Here is an 18,876-nt window from a genome sequence, read left to right as displayed (position 1 = left end):
GAGACATGCTGGGTGCTGACAGGGCCTCCTGCTCTGGAAAGATGAGTCTAGGAGCAGGGGTTTGGGAAGCGGTGTGAAGAGATGCTTCCACTCAGGGTCAGGGTGACTTCAAGGAGCAGAGTTTCGACTTTTTTCTTGGATTTATTTATACCCAACCTCTTTCTAAAAAGGTGTTATAGTAGCTTTCCACAAAGGACATATGCAAAAAGGTCAGGCAGCTAGAAATAGAAAGTCAGGACCAGGAACAATTTCCATCTGAAGTGGAGGGCTGCCTGGGAAGGGGCCCTGCTTCTCCCAACGTCTGGGGATGAGCTGGTGAGAAAAGCAGAACGACCCCAAATGGGGAGGAAGAGGAGGAGGGAAGCTGGTTGACATGAATGGACACAATACCCAAAGCCAAACCTCTAGCTTTGTCTCCAGGTTCTCCCCCTCCCTAAGTTTATGAGCTTGGGTAGCCACAGCATCTTTCTGAGCCTCAGTTTCCTCATCTCTAAACATAAAAATAAATAGATCTGCCTTATCATAAGTTTAATGCAAGACACTGTTGTTGTAAGTTACCTGAGCTACCTGTATAGTTTACACTAGGACCTGCCTTTGGGTGGGGTCACTTTCCGGGTGCACACACTGCACAACTGGGAACAGATGGTCATCAGAGGAGAGATGACAGAGGGGAGAACCAAGGAGGTACATTTATGGTGCCTGCCTCCCTTTTGTTCCAAAAGGGACCAACTCTCAGCCTTTCTAGAAGCAGCAGGAGGTAGGCAGCCATGATTCCTCCTACCCAGCTGATTGGATCAGGACAGACCCCAGGGTGGCCAGTGAACTGGTTGCCCAATGATGCATGTATGACTAGGCACAAAATGGTGGGCCGGTCTAACCGGCCCTTTCTCTAGAGAGGCTGAGTCAGTGAACAGGGATGATGGGAGCTGCCATTGGAAAGCTGTGAAGGACTGTCGGAGCTGGAGAGGCTAATGTGTCGGGAGAGGAAGGATGTGGGGCAGAAAGTGAAGACAGGAAAGCGGCTGTGTCACGCCAGGGTGCTTATCTATTGCTGTTGTAGCAAACTACCCCAGCCTCAGGGACTTTAAATAATAATTATTTTATTTATATCCCTTGACTTTGTGAGTCAGGAATCTGGGCAAAGCTTGGCTGGACGAGTCTTCTGTTTCATGTGGCATTGGCAAAGGTATTCAGCTGGTGGAAGGGCCATTCTGAATGGTCGAAGGCAGCTCTGCTCCCATAGCTGGTGCTTTGAGGGGACATAGGGATGGCTGGAAGTCTGAGCTTCACTGGGGTGGTCAACTGGAGCCCTTCATGTGGCCTCTCCAGCATGTCGGTCTCAGGGGAGTTGGACATCGTACGTGGTAGTTCAGGGCTCCCAGAGAGAATGTCCTAAGGGGACTTAGCTGAAACTTCAAGGCATCTTCATCTCAGAATCTCATATTCTACTGGCCAAATAAGTCACTAAGACTAATCCAGATTCAAGAAGAAGGGAAATAGACTTCCCCTTTATAGGTAGGATAACAAAGGATCTGTGGCCATTGTTACAGGTGAAGGGTCATAAACTCGTAGATCTACCTTGAATCCAGAATGCCATCTGGTTCAAGAATCCCATCCCTCCCACACCTCTCGTGTTTGGATTTCTGAGAGTGGCTGTTCCCTTCACTATGTATATCCTTACAATAAGGCTCCTGGTACTTGAGTGAGCTAGAGTGGGTCTCTCTTGTCTTGTACATAATGAGCCAATGTAATGGAGTGGTGGGTCCTAAGCTCTTAGAATAAAAATCCCAAGTGTGGCAGCAAAAAGTTACCCAAGATGTGCTCTGATAAAGCTGGGGTAGGGAACCCCTCACCTTTCTGAGCCTCAGTTTCCCCATCTGGAGCGTGGAAATGAAACTATCTGTTCTACCTACCTGAGTCATCGTAACCAAGTTATGTGAGACTCTTCCTGTCATTTGCTTGATCTTGCTGTAGTTTGTATCATGACACCCATGCCCTGGATTTGGGGTCGCTGCACAAATGTGCCCCGTGATTGAGGCAAGCTATTTCTGCCAAGGAAAACAGTGATAGATGGTTGAAATAAGTGACCTATAAGGACCTCACAGTTCTGAAATTCTAGGATTCTGGGAGGGTTTGGGGAAAAGGACAATGTTGGTACAAAATGGTTTGGGGGGCAAGTGTCAGGCAGCTCATTGATGGTGAATAATGGAGGCAGCCCCGTTGGAGTTCAGCGTGGGGCTTATGGAGTCAGGAAGGAACCCAGAGATTGTGAGGGGAGGATTGTGAGGGCATTGTCTAGGGGAGCAGAGGAGGGATGGTGGGCTGGGGTCCTGAGAAGCAAAAAGCCAGGTTCATACAGGGGTTGACCAACTTTATTCCTCCTTCTTCATCTTTCTCCCCCTTCCTTGAGCCTTCTATGGTTTTCCATCTCTATAGGCCTGTGCATGTTCTGTTCTCTCTGCTTGGAAGACCCCCTCTGCCCCTGGTAGGCTAACCCCAATCATTCTTTGGGTGTCTCCTAAATGCCTCTTCTTTAGAGAAGTCATCCTTGAATCTCCAACTCAAATAAAAACCTGCTCTTACTTTCTTTCACAGCCTTCGTTGTACTCATAATGATGTGCTTCCTGGTGTAATGATTAGCTTAGTGTCTATCTCCCCCACTTAGCAGGAGCTTCCACGAAGGTGGTATTTGGCTAGTATTTCTTGAAGGGATAAATGAAGGAGGACATCAAATTCATTGGTTTGGAGACCAGAGTGCAGGTTCCCACTGTTGGGGAAGCAGAGCAGGACCCATGATGGCAGGAGTCAAAGAGAAAGACTCTTGGTGGGGCGGGGGGGGGGGGGGGGGGGGGGGGGGGGGGCGGGTACCTGTAAAGAACCCCAACAGCTCACTAGCACCCCCTCCTGGCCCACCTGCCGCTCACACACAGCCGGACCCGGAGCACTAGAATACTGCAGCTTTATTTATTGAAACATCCGCGCCCGCAACTAGAGGTTACATTTGGGGGGCTTGGGGGTGAAATAGGAACAAAGAGGGGGACAGAGGCTGGGGTGGAGACAGAGAGCAAGGCAAAGGGGTGAGGACGGGGTCGTGTGACTACAACAACCCCAATACCTTTCACCCATTAATGAGGGTCTCCTGTTGTGCTTTTACCTTGGTGGTGGGGTGAGCCTGGGCATGGAGGGGTTGGCTTGTCTCTCAAGTCTATGAGGCCTCAAGGCCGGAGCCGTCCCCTCCTTCCCCTTCCCCTTCTGGGTTGGGGATAAAGGCCTTGGTGAACTGGCCACCTGGGGCAGGAAGGGTGCTTGGAGGCTGCGGGGGCAGAGGGCCCTGCAGAGTTGAGCTGAGATTGTGATTATGGGTGTGGCTGGTGGGGGGTGGGGAGGTACCAGGAGGGAGTGCACTTCTAGTGGAGCCCCTGGGAAATGAGTGCAGGTGACATGAGGGAGGGGTGATGGTGGGCAAGTGCCATCTCTCCGACCTCAGCTCTCCCACCTGTGTAGCGTGGGCACTGGATTAAAAGGTCTCTGAGGTCCTGTCCAGCTCTAAGGGTCCAGAGATCGCTAGGAAGGAGTGGTCCTTCTTCTCCAGCACACACCCTCACACCTATACACACACCTCACATACACATTCATACGCACACCCCCACCCTCACCCTCACAGACACACACCCTCACACACAGCCCTGATTCAACAGAGAGGGGCGTGCTATCTTGCCTGTGGAAGTGAGGAGGGATCCCCAGGACCCAGAACCTCAACCAGGTGCCCCCAGGGACTCCCCAGGGCAGGCTCATTCACCCCATTCCTTGGGACAGACCTTGAGTCCAAGGAGAAGAAAGAGAATTTGTACACTCTCACCCCTGCCCTCCTGGTCCCTAGGGGGAAGTCCACAGGATGAGGACACCAGGACACACTGACCCTCACTCTGAGCCCAGGCTCATGTGAAGACAGAGGGCAGGGGAGGGGGAACAGTCCCTTCTGTCTGGGAGCCTGGGCAGTGGCTAAAAGCCAGTGTGGGCAATACTCTGGTTTCTCTTCAGATCGTATAAATCTTTTGCCTTTTAAAAGCCAGTGTGGGCAGAGGGAGGCAGCTTCCACAAGGCACCCAGGCCTGATCTAGGGTGGGAGAGGCAGTGGCCTGGGATGAGAGGCCAGAATCGGGGGCAGGCGGACAGCACCTCTTCTAGAGCAGGTGCCTAGTCACATCTGTACCAGCAGCCAGAGCAGGGCAGCTTGGCTGCCAGGCAGGACTCAGTGGCCAGCAGTGTGACACCCTCGGGGCTGTAGTACATGGCTTCCAAGGCTGGCTCCACCCCAGCTAGCCATGTGACCTTGGGCCAGCCTGCACCCCCCACCCCTGCTCCCATCTCATTTACAAGATGAGGGGCTCAGACCTCTGAGGCCGCCCTGGCTGTGAGAGCCTGATAGCCTGAGCCAGGGGCTTTCACTGAGCACAGGGAGAAAGGACAATGAAAGGGAAAGAGGTGGCAGAATTTCCCAGAGAAGGCAAGGTGGGAGGGGCATCCCAAGGGGTATGGGTGGGGTCCACAAGCTTAGCTGGGCACCCTGGAGGGCTGTCTGTGGTCCCAGGGGGCAGGACAGCCAAGCTGAGACTCCCCCTCCTCTCCTAACTGTACAGCGCCTGGCCCTAGGGGTCTCCCCAAAACATCAAATCAGGGGCAATAGGGGTGAACACACCCCAACACCGTGAGAGCGGACCCTGGACTCCCTGTTTTAAGGCCACAAAATGCATCAGCCACTCTGACCCAGAGGGCGAGACTGCCCCAGGGGGAGATGCACTGGATCCTGCCAGTCTGGTCTCCCCTGGGCTGGGGGTCTTCACGGACCACCTACCAGCACAAAGATGCTGACACCCACGGGCACTCAAAGACACACACAGCACAGTGATGCTGATACAGAGGTGCTGACTCCCAAGCACGCACAGATACACAAAGACAGTCCTTGCAGACACTCCCCCCACACACACACACACAGACTGGCACACTCTAGGCACTCTCAGCACACACTAATGCCAGTACGCACTGACACCCACACTCCCTGCAGACCTGCCTGCACACACAGACACACACACACCAGCCTCACCCATCCATGAGGATCCAGGACCTCAAGGAGGAAGTGCCTGATGCTTTTCATCTCTGGATCTCCATACCCACCCCAGCAAGGGCACAGAGGAAGCACCTGGCAGGTGACGGGCCAGTGGTTCCCACTCCCCGGTTCTTCTGAGGAGCTTTTCAACCTCTCTGATGCCAGGTTGCACACCAGTCCAATCAAATCAGAACCGCTGGGGGCAGGACCCAAGCATCAGTGCTCTCTGGTTCTCTTATGCAGCCATGTCTGGGAACCACGGGTTTGTACCATCCATCCCCCTGGGCAAAGCCCGCTGTGGTTTCCGTAACAGGCCCACTTGTGCTGGGTGTGAGGTTGGGAAGGGGTGGGGAAGAAGTTTGGAAGGCTCAGAGGAGGAGCTCACAGTCTAGTTGGGGCAGCAGACCCTGCACAGATGGGACAATTAAGGAACAATACCCAGCCGGCATGATGGAAGTGTGTTCGGGGAACCCGGAGCCACTCGTTTCAGACTGAGGCCTTGGCTGGGCCGAGAAGGCAGCCAGGCTGGTCAGGCGTTGGAAGGCTCTGCTCCAGGCCTGGCCAGGCCACCCGCCAGCTGTTGTGATGATGATCACACGGGCTCTGGCGGACGGAGTAGGGAGATGGCAGCCTGTGCACTGGTTCCCGGCCTGCCTCTTGGCATTGCAGTGGCTGCCTTTTCTCAGCAACTGTCCCCCAGAATGCTCCAGGAGAGTCCCTGTGACACCTGCTCCCAAGGTGCTTGCATTTCAATAGGGTCGTCTGTAAGCTCCTTGTCATTCAGAGGGGTGAAAGGTAGAAATTTGGGTGGTGGCAGGTGGCTTCAGACTACAGACTAGGGCTGGGAGTGGTATACTTGGCCAGGCCTCCCCCACTTGTGTCCCCCCTGAAGGAGGCCATGCGTGGTGGCGTCTGCAGGCACTCACCGACATGAGGGTTTAGACCCGACCTCGCAGACAGATGTGCGTGCTTTCACATGCACACTCATATGTGCACACACTCCTGCCCAGAGATGTACCCACAGTGCTACACAGACACAGAGAGGCCCACGCAGGTGCACACACACGCACACACACAGCCACGCGTACACAAGCATGAAGACTCACCCCGGAAAGGGCTGGGCCTCATTGCTCCCATAGACGGGCAGCTGTGGTCTTAAGGGTGATGTTGAGAAGGACAGGTCTAGGGTCCCCCAGGCCCATCTAGGCTCCCAGCCCAGACCCCGAGGACAGGGAGCTCTTCCATGGATCAGGGTATGAGCTCGGCTCCCAGGCAACATGGAGGCCGGCAACTGCCCCACCCCCTGCTGCCGCTCTACAAACCACCCCCCTTCCCTGACCCTGGGCAGGGCAGGGAACAGCCAACTAGACAGTGCTTTGCAGGGGCACCCCCTCCCATCCAGGGCACTCCTTCACGCCAAGTATATAAGAAATGAAGTTTCCACTCTACTCCCAAATGCCCGGGGGGCACAGACTCGCAAAAGCAGGCTCTCTCCTCTGCCTCTCTCAAAGTCAAGCCTCACCTCAGAAAAAGAGCTGGCCTCCATCCCTCCTGGCTCCTTGGAGACGCAGGTGGGGGCTGAGTTCAGGCCAGCTGACTAGGGTGGGGACTGTGCTCTCAGGAATCCAGCTCCTTGTGGGGTGGGGTGGGGGTTGGAGGGGATACCAGGGAAGGTGTCAGTCTTCAGACTGCCCAGGCCCAGGACCCTGGGCTGGGTCCCTTCAAAGGGGCACAGCGAGGTGAACTATGATGTCCAAGGAACAGGTCAAGGGATCAGAGTGACCTGGGATTTCCACCTTCCAGCTCTCGCCCTGACAACAGAGGTGTGTGCGACAGGTGCCTCACCCGCCTTGCCATCACCTGCACAGGGACATTCATGGAGCTCACAAAGTACCCCCTGGCCTCCTTTGACCCCAGCCTCCCCCATCCCGGGGAGTCCCAGAGTCCAGCCAAGGGTGGGGCTCCTGAGTCTGGTCCTCTGTAGGCTCCCTTCTGGTAAAGCCGCTGGGCTGGGGCTCGGCCTTGAGTTAGGAATGTGGGAAGGTCAGAAACACACCACAGGTGCAGTTGGATGAGGCCCACGTGGCGCCGAGGTCCCTGGGGTGGCAGACGCCATTCGGGCGAGTCCCTTGTCTCCGCAGAAAAGAAGGTGCTGGCAGGTCGGATAGAAACTTGTGCTTTAATATATCTCTGTGTGTTGAGTGTGAGTGTGTGCGTGTGTGTGTGTGTCCGTGTGTCGAACGACCGTCTCCAGGGCCTCAGCGCCCGGCCTCTGTCCTCGTTCTCTGCTCATCCTCGCAGCCAATGCTCCCTGGTGGGCCAGCCCTGCCCCTGGGCACCCTGGCTGGTGGGGGTCAGTCTTTGGTACGATGCGGACACTTTGGTGTGCCGGGGGCCGGAGGGGGGGCACGCAGCTCTCATCATCTCTGCAACGCCAAGAGGAAGATGATCATGGGCCCCCAGAGCTGTGGGTAGGGCTGGCGGGGGGCTCCACTGCCCGGCATCACCACCACTGTGACAGGAGAGAAAAGGGAGACAGGCCAGGGCTCTGATCAGCTCGGCAGGGCAGGGAATAGCAGGTTGGCTTCTCTCTCTGGGGGACCTAAAGGTAGACCCTGCCCTCACTGCGCACAGACATGCTTGTAACCACTGCTGCCTGATGGTGTGGGGTAGGGGTTAACTTTAAGCTTGCCAGGGTCCAAATCCTGGCTCTGCAGCTCACTAAGACACAGCACAATGCACTGACCTCAGTGGGCCTCGGTTTCCCGATCTGTAAAATGAGTCTAATAGTAAGTGTTACCCCAGAGGGCTGTCATCAGGGTTAAATGAGATCGGGTAGACATAGGGCTTTGTACCTTGCCTGGTACATGGTAATCACTCAGCAAATTACAGCTGTTATAACTGCAGACACCAGGCCCTGGGGGCTGGGGCACACGTTCACCTCTGCACCCACACATACCCAGATGCAGACACAGGAGGCACTCGGATACTGTAAATAACTCAGTAAGTTCACAGGAGGGCAGAGTTTAGTCTTCTCATTGCCCTACATATGCTCCATAACCTGAGGCAACGTGGAGCCCAAGGTGGGTACCAAACACACCAACACCTGTTCACGTAGGTGCTGGCACACGCATCCCGCTACTTGGGCACTCTGAACCCCCATTCAGACACCATTACCTCCTTCTGCCACAGACAGGTGCCTCCCTACACAGCTCCCCCATAGATCCGGCTCCCCCGGCCCATCCCATCTGGCACCTTTGTTGGGATCCATCTGCTTCCGGGGACACTCTCCCTTCTTCAGTGTGACGTCATCTATGGCAATATCCCCCAGGTAGCCAGAGCCTCGAACCCCCTCAAAAATAATCTGGGGCAGGGTCAGAGAGCAGCAATTAGGGGTGTTCTGCCAGACAGAGCCCCCAATCCCTTCCCCTCAGCCCACTCAGAAGCCCCCACACCTTGCTTGAGTTTCTCCCCAGCAGTCCAGAAAGAGCATGGAGTCTTCCTAAGAGCTCCCTGGCCAGGGCTGGGGATCCGGGGAGCCCTGCCCGCTGACTCACCTGGAAGGGCCCGCTGGGGTTGATGGGCACGTGGGCTTGCTGCCACACGTTGCCCTTATTGCCACTGAGGGACCAGGCATGCGTGTCCAGGGCCCCTTTGTTCCGGGACCGCACCAGGAGGTTGAGGGAGCCTGTGGTGGGCATGAAGAGAGGTGGGCAGTGACATTCCCCTCCTCTCCGCCACTGCCCCCAGCACCATCCCAGACTGGTTCACTGTCCCATCATCCCATGGGAGGGACCCCCACACGGGAAAGACAAGACAGCAGCAGGGCCTCAATTCATCAGGACAACCTGCACATTTTGGTTCATTTCTTCCCTCCCTTCTTTTTTTTTTTTTTATGTTTATTTACTTATTTTTTAGAGAGAGAGACAGAGCATGAGCGGGGGAGGGGCAGAGAGAGAGGGAGACGCAGAATCTGAAGCAGGCTCCAGGCTCTGAGCTGTCAGCACAGAGCCTGATGTGGGGCCTGAACCCACAAACCATGAGGTCATGACCTGAACCGAAGTTGGACGTCTAACAGACTGTGCCCTCCAGGTGACCCTCTTCCCTTCCATTCTAATCAGCTAATCCTCCCCCTACCCCAGCACGTACGCACGCGCGCGCGCGCACACACACACACACACACACACACACACACACACACACACACCTTCCTCCTCTCAACAGCGGAGTTATCCCAGGGCAGCAGGGCCTCTGGCTGAGCACAGAGGAGGATTCCCAGAGCACACAGTGCATACCCTGGTGGGGCATGAAACATGGGATGGTTTCTGGAGGCACGGGGACAGACTTTAAAATGTCCAGTACTTATATGTACGTTTTAAGAAGTGAAGAAAGCTAGTCCTTCAGACTCATCGTTTCTCTACTATTGATGCTTAGGACAAAGCTAAGAAAGAGGGGTGAGTTGCTTTAAAGAGAGACGTTAGGATTTGTGCTACAGCCAAGGTAAACAACAGTGACAGTGAAATTTTGAGGGCATCAGCCTGAGGGCCTGAGCCCATGTGCCCACAGCCACAGGGGCTGCAATCCTGGATGTGCTGGGAGCCCTGGAAAAGAGGGAGGGGATCATGGCTTGGCACAGAGCACCCAGGCAATGTCATGCTGCTTCCCAGCTCTTCCGGCCCACCTCAAGCCCCCACTGATGTGAAAGGCCTGGCTCAGAGAGGAGGAGAATCAATCTTAGACAGTGCCCGGTGGCTGGCATTTGCATGGCGCTGCCCACAGACAAAGCCACACCATCTGTGACGCCAGATAGAGAGACCCCCGGTGGGGGAGAGCCGCCAAATGTTACCTGCCTGAGATGAAAGGAGTTGGCGTAGACTGAGGAGAGTCAGGGAGACACAGGTCCGGGGACAGCTGGTGTCCAGAGCTGCCAGGTGCGGTTGGAGAGGGGGGCAGAGGAGGGAACCAGACAGCAAGGAACACCCCCTTCCCCAGCAGCAGAGCTAGGCCTGGGTGGGGGCCCTCACCGACAGATGGGGCCATGAGAGGGCTTCAGCCAGCTCCCAGTGGGCTGGGAGGTGCCACACACGTTCGCAGGCCCAAGTCCTGATAACTCGTAGGCTCCTCACCAGCCCCAAAGGGGCCTTTCTCTCTCCCCTGTCCTGGAGCTCTTCCCTGTTCCTCTCCCCCTCAGTCCCCACCTTTTCTTCTTCCTCCACCGCCCTGCCCCAAGGACACTAACGAGGAACCCCTCCTTTTACTACCCAAACAAAAATTGAGTTTCCATCCTCATCCCTAAGCACCCCATCATCTCCAGGATCTCCCCTGTTCAAGGGCTTCCGGACCACCTTTTACAGGGATCAGCCAGGGCCCAAGACCTTCTACCTCCCTTAAGGGTGGGCCTGCTCACTACTTTCTTCCCTATATTCTGTGCTCCCTGCAAAGCCCAAGTGGACCGCATGCCGGAGCCTGGACATACCCCTGTTTTCCAGCCTCTGGGCCTTAACTCAGGCTTCTCCAACTGCCTGAGACTCCCTCCTGACCACATTCCCTTGGCCAAATCCTTCTTGTTGATCAAGGCCTCTCTGAAATGTCATCTCCTCCAAGAAACCTTCCTAGGCTTGAGTTGGGAGCCCTCTATGCATCCTGTGAACTTCCTTAAACTTCAGCCCTCCAGGCCCAGACCACTCTGTGTTCTGCTGTGTGATCGTTATTGGGATTCACGTCTCCTCCCCATTTGACTCTTTGAGGGAAAGTCTGCACCCAACTGGCATTGGTTCTCAAGAATTAAACGCCGACCGAAGAAACTTTCATGACTGTCCTCACAGCTGAAAAAGGACTTTCATAGAGCCCGTGGTTAGAAGTCGCTTTGGGGTTCATGAATCTCAGACCGCCCTCTCAGTCAGTCATTCAACTAATTAAGCACCACTGTGTGCCAAGCACTCTTCTAGACACTAGAGATACATCAGTGAATAAGACAAAGACCCCTGCCTTCCTGGGACATGCTATTGGCGCTGAGCATTATAAAGATAATAATGCAGGGAAAGGAATAAAGAGGTATTTGGTTGGGGCTTTCAGGAACATTTCTGAGGAGAGGAGACCTGAATGAGAGGAGGGGAAGAATGTTCCAGTCCAGGGAACATCATGAGCAAAGTCCTCTAAGGCAAGAGCCTGCCCTGAGTATTGAAAGAAAAGCAAGGAGCCCAGTATGTTCAAGCTGAGTAGGACTGGATCAGGTACTGAGGCCTAGAGAAGATGGTGATGAAGGGGGCAGAGCAGGGGAGTAACATGACGTGGGACGGGGCCCCCTTCACGACATCCCTACTGCAAAGCCCTCCTGTGCAGATCTGACGCTTATGGGGTCTTCCTCAGGTAGAATTCCAATCTGCCTCTGGGAGGCTCTCGCTGGCTGGGGCTTGTTCTGCTTCCCGGGGAAACACTGAGCGTGCTCTGGAGCGCAGACTGCTTCCTTGGGGCTTTCTCTGCTCTCAGGCCCCCAGGCATCCCAGCTCAGAAGGCCTGATTGTCTGGGGCCCTCCTCTTGGCCGCCGGGTCCCCAGGGCCCCTCCTGAGCTGAGGACAAAGTGACCAACTGTCCTGGTTTGCCTAGGCTGTGGGATTTTTGGTGTGACACCTGGGACGGGTGAAGGCAAACCACAGCTGGTTTGAATTGGTCGCCCTAGCTGGGGAGGCCAAATGGGAATGACAGGCCTGGGCAGGGCAGGACTGGTCACCCAACCCACAGGAATCTTCCCACAAAGTCCAGACCCAACCGTGAGCACAACGGTCTGAGTAGATGGTCTGGAAGCCCCAGCGGATGCAGAACCTTCCATCCCATCCCATCCTGGCTCATGAGCTCAGCTGGACCCCCAACTTTAGCTCTGGAGACTTGTCCGTAAAGAGCCATTAGGCCTACTCTTGCTTAAAGTCACTTCCTCTACTGTGCAACTTCCTGTGGTCTGAAAAGGCATGATCCCCAAGATGAACAGTTCAGAGGGAGAAGCAAGACACAGAACAGTGTGTACAAAAGGGGGCAAAGTGAACATGCATGTACTGGCTTCTGTAGCCATAAAATGTTTCTGGAAACTTGCCCCCAGTCAAAGTGCAGTGATTGCTTGTGGGGAAGGGCTGTAGGCAGCAAGAGGACTGGGATTGGGGGAGGGACTCTCATTAGGCACCTTTTGTACCTTGTGACCCATAAAATACATAGCCTGTCCCATACATAAGGGAACAAACAAATAAAATGTTAAAAGCTGTCACCTCCTCAGCAGTTTTCCATAACTAAGCCCCCACGGTCGGTCCGTTACCAGCTGCCTTGGCCCCTGTCTTCCTGTGGACATGTGTCACAGTGGTCACTCAATCTTATCTGCTGCAATTAGCTGTTTAATGCCTTTCTCTCCTACTTGACTGTAGGTGCCAGGAGGATGGGAACTGGTCGGGCCTGTTCACTGAAGCACCTGACGCCTGGCACAGAGCAGGAACTCCGGGAGTGACGGCTGAGCGGTGAATTCGTTGATTAATGTGACTCTCCTACTCTCTCTTCCCGAAGGGCAAATGCACGCCCACACTTAGGAAGCAGGACTTCCCCTCACTGCTCACAAAGCAGTCCCCTCCCAGCCCCTGTGTTTAGGGCTTAGGGGAGGAAGACAACTCGGGGTGCTGTGTGATCTTGGCAAAAATGGTTAACCTCTCTGAGTTATATGGTAACACTGCCCTCACCTGTTGATTGTAAGAGATAATGAGACCATGGGGACAGAGCTCCCAGAATGGCACGCGGCACCTGGCAGGCACTCAATACACGCAACCTCTTACCTGTTTCCCCATCTCCTCCAAGACTTGCATGCTGTCCGGCTGGGGCCGTTTTCTTTGCAGACTCAGGAAGCCTTCATCATCTCAAAACCTCAGACAAGCTGGCTCTGGCTTCCTCCCTTGCCCAGATTCTGCCCACACCTCCTCCAAGGATATGTGTTTCGGCCAGGCTGGGAAAACCAGGCCTCGCATGGGCCAGCACCCAGCCTCCCGTGGACTCCCTCTCTCCTCGCAGCCCCAGCAACATTTGGGCAGACCGCCTGGTGCCCCAACTTACCAATGTGCTTCCCATACATGTGGTAGAAAAAGGAGACGCAGTAGAACTTAGCGCTGGCATTGTACAAGGGACTCACCAAACGGGCTCGGTCCCCCAGCTCCCGGGGCCTTGATGTCTCAATGAACATGTAGTAGCCTGTTGGGGAGGGGGAGATGCACCAACAGCCTCCACCTCACCCCACACAGGCCCCTTCCCCTCCGATTCCCTCACTGTCTTAACTTCATCTGACCCCCAGTTGCCTCACCCATCGCACCTCGTCCCCCCTGCCTCACAACACAGCACCGGAGTCTGGGCCAGTTCTGAGCTCTCCTGTACTTTCTCTTCTGCTGAATCCCCACGAAGACAGAGCTGTGTCTCCCCCACAAATTAGGGTTCATTTAGCCAGGGCTGTGTTTCCCCCTAAGATTGGGGCTCCCTGAGGCAGGGCTGTGTCTCCCCTCAGACTGGGGCTTCCTGAGGCAGGGCTGTGTCTCCCCCCTCAGACTGGGGCTCCCTGGGGCAGGGCTGTGTCTCCCCTCAGACTGGGGCTCCCTGAGGCAGGGCTGTGTCTCCCCCCTTAGACTGGGGCTCCCTGGCACTAGACCCCTCCCTGAAGCTGTCCTTCATTCCTTGCAGTGGGCCATGTCCTCACCCTCAGGGGTGCCGCTGATATCAGTGGGGGGACCAGTGTTGGGGGAACGCTTGGGATTCTGGGTGAGGGCGTTCTGCCGTGTCCAGTCAAAGTTGTCTGTCAGGTCCTGGGTGTAGCCACAGATCTTCTCATCTTCAAAGTGGCAGGTATTGTCTGCTTTGGGGTGAGGGTGGGGATGAGACAAAGAGGGTCAGGCTCCTTGGGTCCCCTGACCCAGCTCTGCCCTCCCTGGCCCACCCCGAGGCGGGTCCCATGCATCCAGACAGTGGGCCCAGGATCTCAGGGCTTGAGAAACCAGACAACTGGGCTCCTGACAAATTTGTTCCCAGAACAGAACCTCTTAACTTCTGTGTACCAAAGACCCTCTGTCACCTAGTAAAGGCTAAGGACTCCATCTCAGAATAATAATTTTAGATGCATGAAACGAAATACACAAGGTTACAAAGGAAATTAATTATGTTGAGATACACCTGTCAAAATATTTAAAAAGCAAATTTGTGATTTAATAATAAGTGGGCTTCTTTATTATCTAATTAAATAACAAGATCTAGTGTTGGGTCTAATAACTGCTGTGATTTTGAAGTTCTAATGAATGTTAATGATATTTAGAAATAGCTGCAACAACTTTAAGGTGATGTGAAAGCATCAGGTTTGTACTGATGACAAAGTCACAGGTAGCGATGTTACTACTGTGGTTTGTCGCCTACATTCATCACTGAAGGAGATGTTAAACTTCTGCTAGAAGTCAGGGAAAATAAAGAAGTAATTGTATGCCCTTCCATGTTCCAGGGTCATGGACCCCCCTGAACTCTATCTATACACAGATCCTTCGTGGGGAGACCGTTTTATGGGTCTCAGTTTCAGTACTCCAGCCAGAGAGAGCAGGGGATGTGGATTAGCCTGATCTGTTTTTCTTTTAAGGACTGTGAACTTTAGTGACTGAGGAGGAAAGGCCCTGAGCTTGAGACATCTCCACAACTGCTCCGCCCCCACCTGTAAGCACAATAAATCCTGGGTGCCCATGTCTCCAAGCCCAGCTCCTTTCCCTTTGGCTTCTCCTTCCAGCTGCTGGCCTCCACCCATTTTCTGAGCGTCTCTCAGGGTCCTTTCCTCCCACCGCAGAAGTCTTCGTGGCCCCAAAGGCTAGGAGATGTGGGAGGGAGGTGTCTCACCTGACAGGTTGGGAGAGTTGATGGCTGAGAACGAAAGTAGGAAAACCAAGTCAGAACTGAGGTGTGGGACTGCACAAAAGGGTGCCCAGGCTTGGGAACAGGGGACAGGGTTCCCGAAATGAGGACTGGTGGCCAGAGGGGTCCAGGCTGCAGTGACAGAGTAGAACACTACACAGTGGTGGCGGGGGCAAGCTCTGGACCCATGTGGGGAGGTTGGAAGGGATCCCCAGCGTATGAGATGGGCCCACCCTTACCACCACCACCACTACCACCACCTACGCTCTGTGTAGTGGATGATGCGTGAGGCCATGTCACCCGCCCCGAAGGTGGTGTAGGGCGTGAGGCGGACCTCGTAGCTGTGGGGCACACGGAGGTCAGTCAGGATGTACTCCAGCAGCTGCCCCTTCTCCACGCGCCGCACTGGGATGGCCTTCACCATGGCGTTGTGCTGATTCAACTGCAGATACAGGGAGTTCCCAGATGCCCAGCAGGCCACACCCTCTACCTGAGCACCAGCCCAGGCCCCCATGACACTTGGAGGGTGGGGTGGGGGGCAGTGTCAGGGTGCAGAAGGAATAACGGACTAAGAACTCAGACTCTCAGTTTCCCCATCTGTGAGATAGGACAATCACTCCTTCCATGCCTGCCTCCTAGGGCTGTCTTAGTAAACGATAGCAACACGTATTGAACAACAAATGTGTGCTGGATGCTGTTCAGGGTAATTTACCATTATTAACTCATTTGCTCCCCAAAATAACAATCTTATGAGGTGAAACATTATAATTACTCCTATTTTACAGAGAAAAGACTGAGGCCAAACAGATGTCATTTGCCCTAGCTCATACAGAGCTGGATTTTAGCCTAAGCAGTCTGCCCCAGAGCCACACTTTTACCCTTCGTATCTACTGCCCCTTAGGCAGAACTACACAGACTTAGACTACACAAAAGATCAGCACAGCTCTGGCCTTGCATTCTAAAGATCCTGTGGATGAGACTGACCCTACACCCCACCTTAAGCTCCTGACCCAAGAGTAGAGTCTATGTTTTGGGAACAGAGCTAGTGGCTCTGCCCTTTTTCCTGTCTGAACCCAGCAGACCGAGCCCAGTTCCCCAGACTGTGCCCAGAGCATCGGTCCAGAGGAGGCAGGTCCCCAGAGCCTCCCAGTTTCTGCTGCTGTGTCCAGAACACTTTCTAGATCTGAAGAGTTGTCTATAAGGGAGCCAAGCCCTGCCTCCATCCCCCTCCCATGACTTGACGGACATTCCCAGGGTCAGCTTGCACCCGGGCCCCTGTCCCCTTGGCCCACCTGGCGGACACTGAGTCTGTAGTTGAGCAGGGGGTCTACAGCGTCGGGCTCCCTCTGGGTCCACTGCAGCACATAGGAGTAGTTCTTGGACAGCTTGTGGCTGCGGGTGGGGTTGGGGGTGTCGAAGTAAAACTCCGGGCTGTAGGCTTTGGCTGAGAGGGTGGGGAGGGGGGCGTGGGGCCGGGGAGGGGAGGGGATGGGGAGAGACACAGAGACAGGGAGCACCGGAAAGGGAGACAGGAGAGGATGGTGAGGAACAGAGAGAGGGCATGGGAAGACAAAGAGAAAGGGAATATAGTGACAAGAGGAGACGGTGGGAGAGGAGAATGAGGGGCAGTAGAAGGGAAGATGGGAAACGGAGAAAAGGGAGATGGGCAATCCGAAAGGTGGTATTGGTGAGAACAGAGAGGAAAGGCCAAGGAAAGCCAGAGAAAAGAGAAATTTGGAGGACACAGGGGAGGGATATTAGAGAAGACACAGGGAAAGGGGATGGGGAAAAAGACACAAAGAAGGGTAAGGATATTGAAGTACAAGGAAGAGAAAGGAGAAGGATAGAGAGAGACAAAAAGGTGGGGAGACAGGGAAAGTGTGGGAGAACAGGGGAGAGGGGAAGGAGGTGGGAAATGTCACAGGGGCCTCTGGCTGGCAGGGCTGGGTGGGGAAGTGCTGGGAAGTGACCTGTGGCCCTGGTCCCCTGCTGTTGAGTGAGGAAATCCAAACAAGGGCTAAAGGGGCACCCAGTCAGTCGGGGCTGTTGGGAGAGCTGGGGGTGCAGTAGAAGGGGGGACAGGAACACCCGTGGCTCCTGGGGTGCTGCCAGCAGCTCTAGTGACGGGGAACCAACTCTCCCTCATGAAGGGGGGGGGTCAGCAACTCCTTTGGCCCCTATGCACTCCCCTCGGCCCTCACCACGGCCCTTTCTGAATCACTCAGGCCCGCCTGCAGCCCCAAACAGCCCACCCGGGAGTGACTTGATGACAAGGTGGACTGAGAGGGATTTCTGGCCCCGAGGAGCCTGAATCTCTGGGGTGACAGCTCAGGAAATGTGTGCTGGCTGGACCAGGGCCACCCACGACGTTCCACAGAGGTTGCTGAGCGTCGTCTTCTCTAAGCTACAGCTCAGGCCCCTCATATTAGGCCTGCGGTCACGAAAAGAGGGGTCCTCCATCCGCAGCCTCTGGGAGCACGGACAAAAGCGGAGGGGCTTGAAATGTGAAGGCTGGGATGGGGCGGTGCCCAGGACTTGAGTGGGCGGGTTTAAACCTGGTGTGGGCGGGGCTGGAGTGTACGGGCTACCAAACAAAAGGGGGGGGGCAAGAAATGGAGAGCTAGGATTGGACGAGGCTCGAAGGGGTGGAGCCTGTTGCGTGGGGCCGTTGGTGCCTAGGCGCGGTGTGAGGGGCGACGCCTAAGCTTGGGGGAGCAGAGGTTTAAAGAGGCTGGGCTGTCCGAGGCCAAGGAACGGGGCTGAGCTGAAACGGGCGGGGCTTAGGGCACCTACACGCCGACCTGGAGAAGATCTACACCTGGAGTGGGCGTGGGCGAAGGGATCTAGCCTGTCTGGAGGGGACAAGGCTGTAAACGAAGTCACGGTTAGGTCCGGGCGGCATGGGCGGGGCCTAGACCTGGCATGGGCGGGTCTTGGAGAGGCAGGGGCCTAAACCCAGTACCCGCAACTGGAAAGGGGCGGGGCCCAGGCCGGGGGTGGGCGGGGCTGGAGTTGGGGCGGAACCTGGTCCCAGGTGGGCGCGGTTGGGTGGGGCGGGACCCACGGGACGCTCACCCGAGACCTGAAAGACGCAGGTGGCCGAGCCCACGTCATTGGAGATGCTGCACTCGTAGCTGCCGCTGCTGTCGCGGGTGACGGCGTCGAGGCGCAGTTCGGAGTGGTCGGGAGCCTCAGCGGCGACGGGGACAGCAGGCGGCGGAGGCAGCAGCTGCCCTTTGAAGCGCCACACGGCCGAGGCGACACGCTGGGGGCTGCCTCGGAGCAGCGAGCAGCGCAGCAGCACGGGCCGGCCCAGCGCCTGGCGCACATCCTGGGAGCTGGGCTCCACCTCCGGCGGGACTGGGGGCGGGGGCGGCGGTCAGCGGGGCCGAGTGGGGTTTGAGGAGCGGCCCCATTGAAGGCGACGCACTCGACCCTGCTCCCGCACCCCGCAGCCTGGAAGGATCTCAGAGCGGATGCACGCTCATAACCCCCTGGTGTGCAGATACCCACCCCCTCCCGGCCCTTTCCTCCAGCCGTTCTTCCCAGACTGGGCCCTCAGTCCTGCCTCAAGGAGTCCCCTCACCCCGCCATGTAGTGAAAAGCAGCATAACGTCGGGGTTTAGAGCATGATCCCCGGAGCTAGTTGCCTTAGGTTCAAATCTCCGCCCTGCCTCAAATTAGCTAGCGAGACGTTAGGCAAGTTACTTATCCTGGGACTCGGTTTCTCTATGCGTAAAATGATAGAGTCTATAGGGCTGTGGAGGGTTACATAAGTTCATGCATTAAAATGCTCTTAGAGCAGTGCTTGGCACAAGGTGAGCTAACTCTCATCATTACAGTATCAGACACAAAGTGCTCCCTTGAA

The 18,876-nt window shown here is 55.5% G+C and overlaps 1 protein-coding gene across 1 annotated transcript in view; it reads right to left on the bottom strand.

Moving 5' to 3' along the window:
• Positions 1-7,267: 7,267 nt before the first annotated feature.
• MDGA1 (MAM domain containing glycosylphosphatidylinositol anchor 1) overlaps positions 7,268-18,876 on the bottom strand; it is a 56,424-nt gene continuing 44,815 nt past the window's right edge. Inside the window, exons 9-17 of the mRNA XM_039235253.1 lie at positions 18,084-18,368; positions 16,301-16,452; positions 15,273-15,450; positions 14,994-15,017; positions 13,822-13,974; positions 13,191-13,325; positions 8,665-8,795; positions 8,363-8,471; positions 7,268-7,619 (exon numbers count right to left, since the gene is read on the bottom strand). Of these exons, the coding sequence (XP_039091184.1) occupies positions 7,528-7,619; positions 8,363-8,471; positions 8,665-8,795; positions 13,191-13,325; positions 13,822-13,974; positions 14,994-15,017; positions 15,273-15,450; positions 16,301-16,452; positions 18,084-18,368 (1,259 nt within the window). The 3' untranslated portion in view covers positions 7,268-7,527. The remainder of the gene's footprint in view (positions 7,620-8,362; positions 8,472-8,664; positions 8,796-13,190; positions 13,326-13,821; positions 13,975-14,993; positions 15,018-15,272; positions 15,451-16,300; positions 16,453-18,083; positions 18,369-18,876) is intronic.

This window comes from Hyaena hyaena, unplaced genomic scaffold (genome assembly GCF_003009895.1).
Source record: "Hyaena hyaena isolate Hyena2069 unplaced genomic scaffold, ASM300989v1 scaffold_96, whole genome shotgun sequence".
NCBI lineage: Eukaryota > Metazoa > Chordata > Mammalia > Carnivora > Hyaenidae > Hyaena > Hyaena hyaena.
The sequence above is the reverse complement of the archived record's forward strand: the minus strand, read 5'-3'. Positions and strand labels throughout refer to the sequence as shown.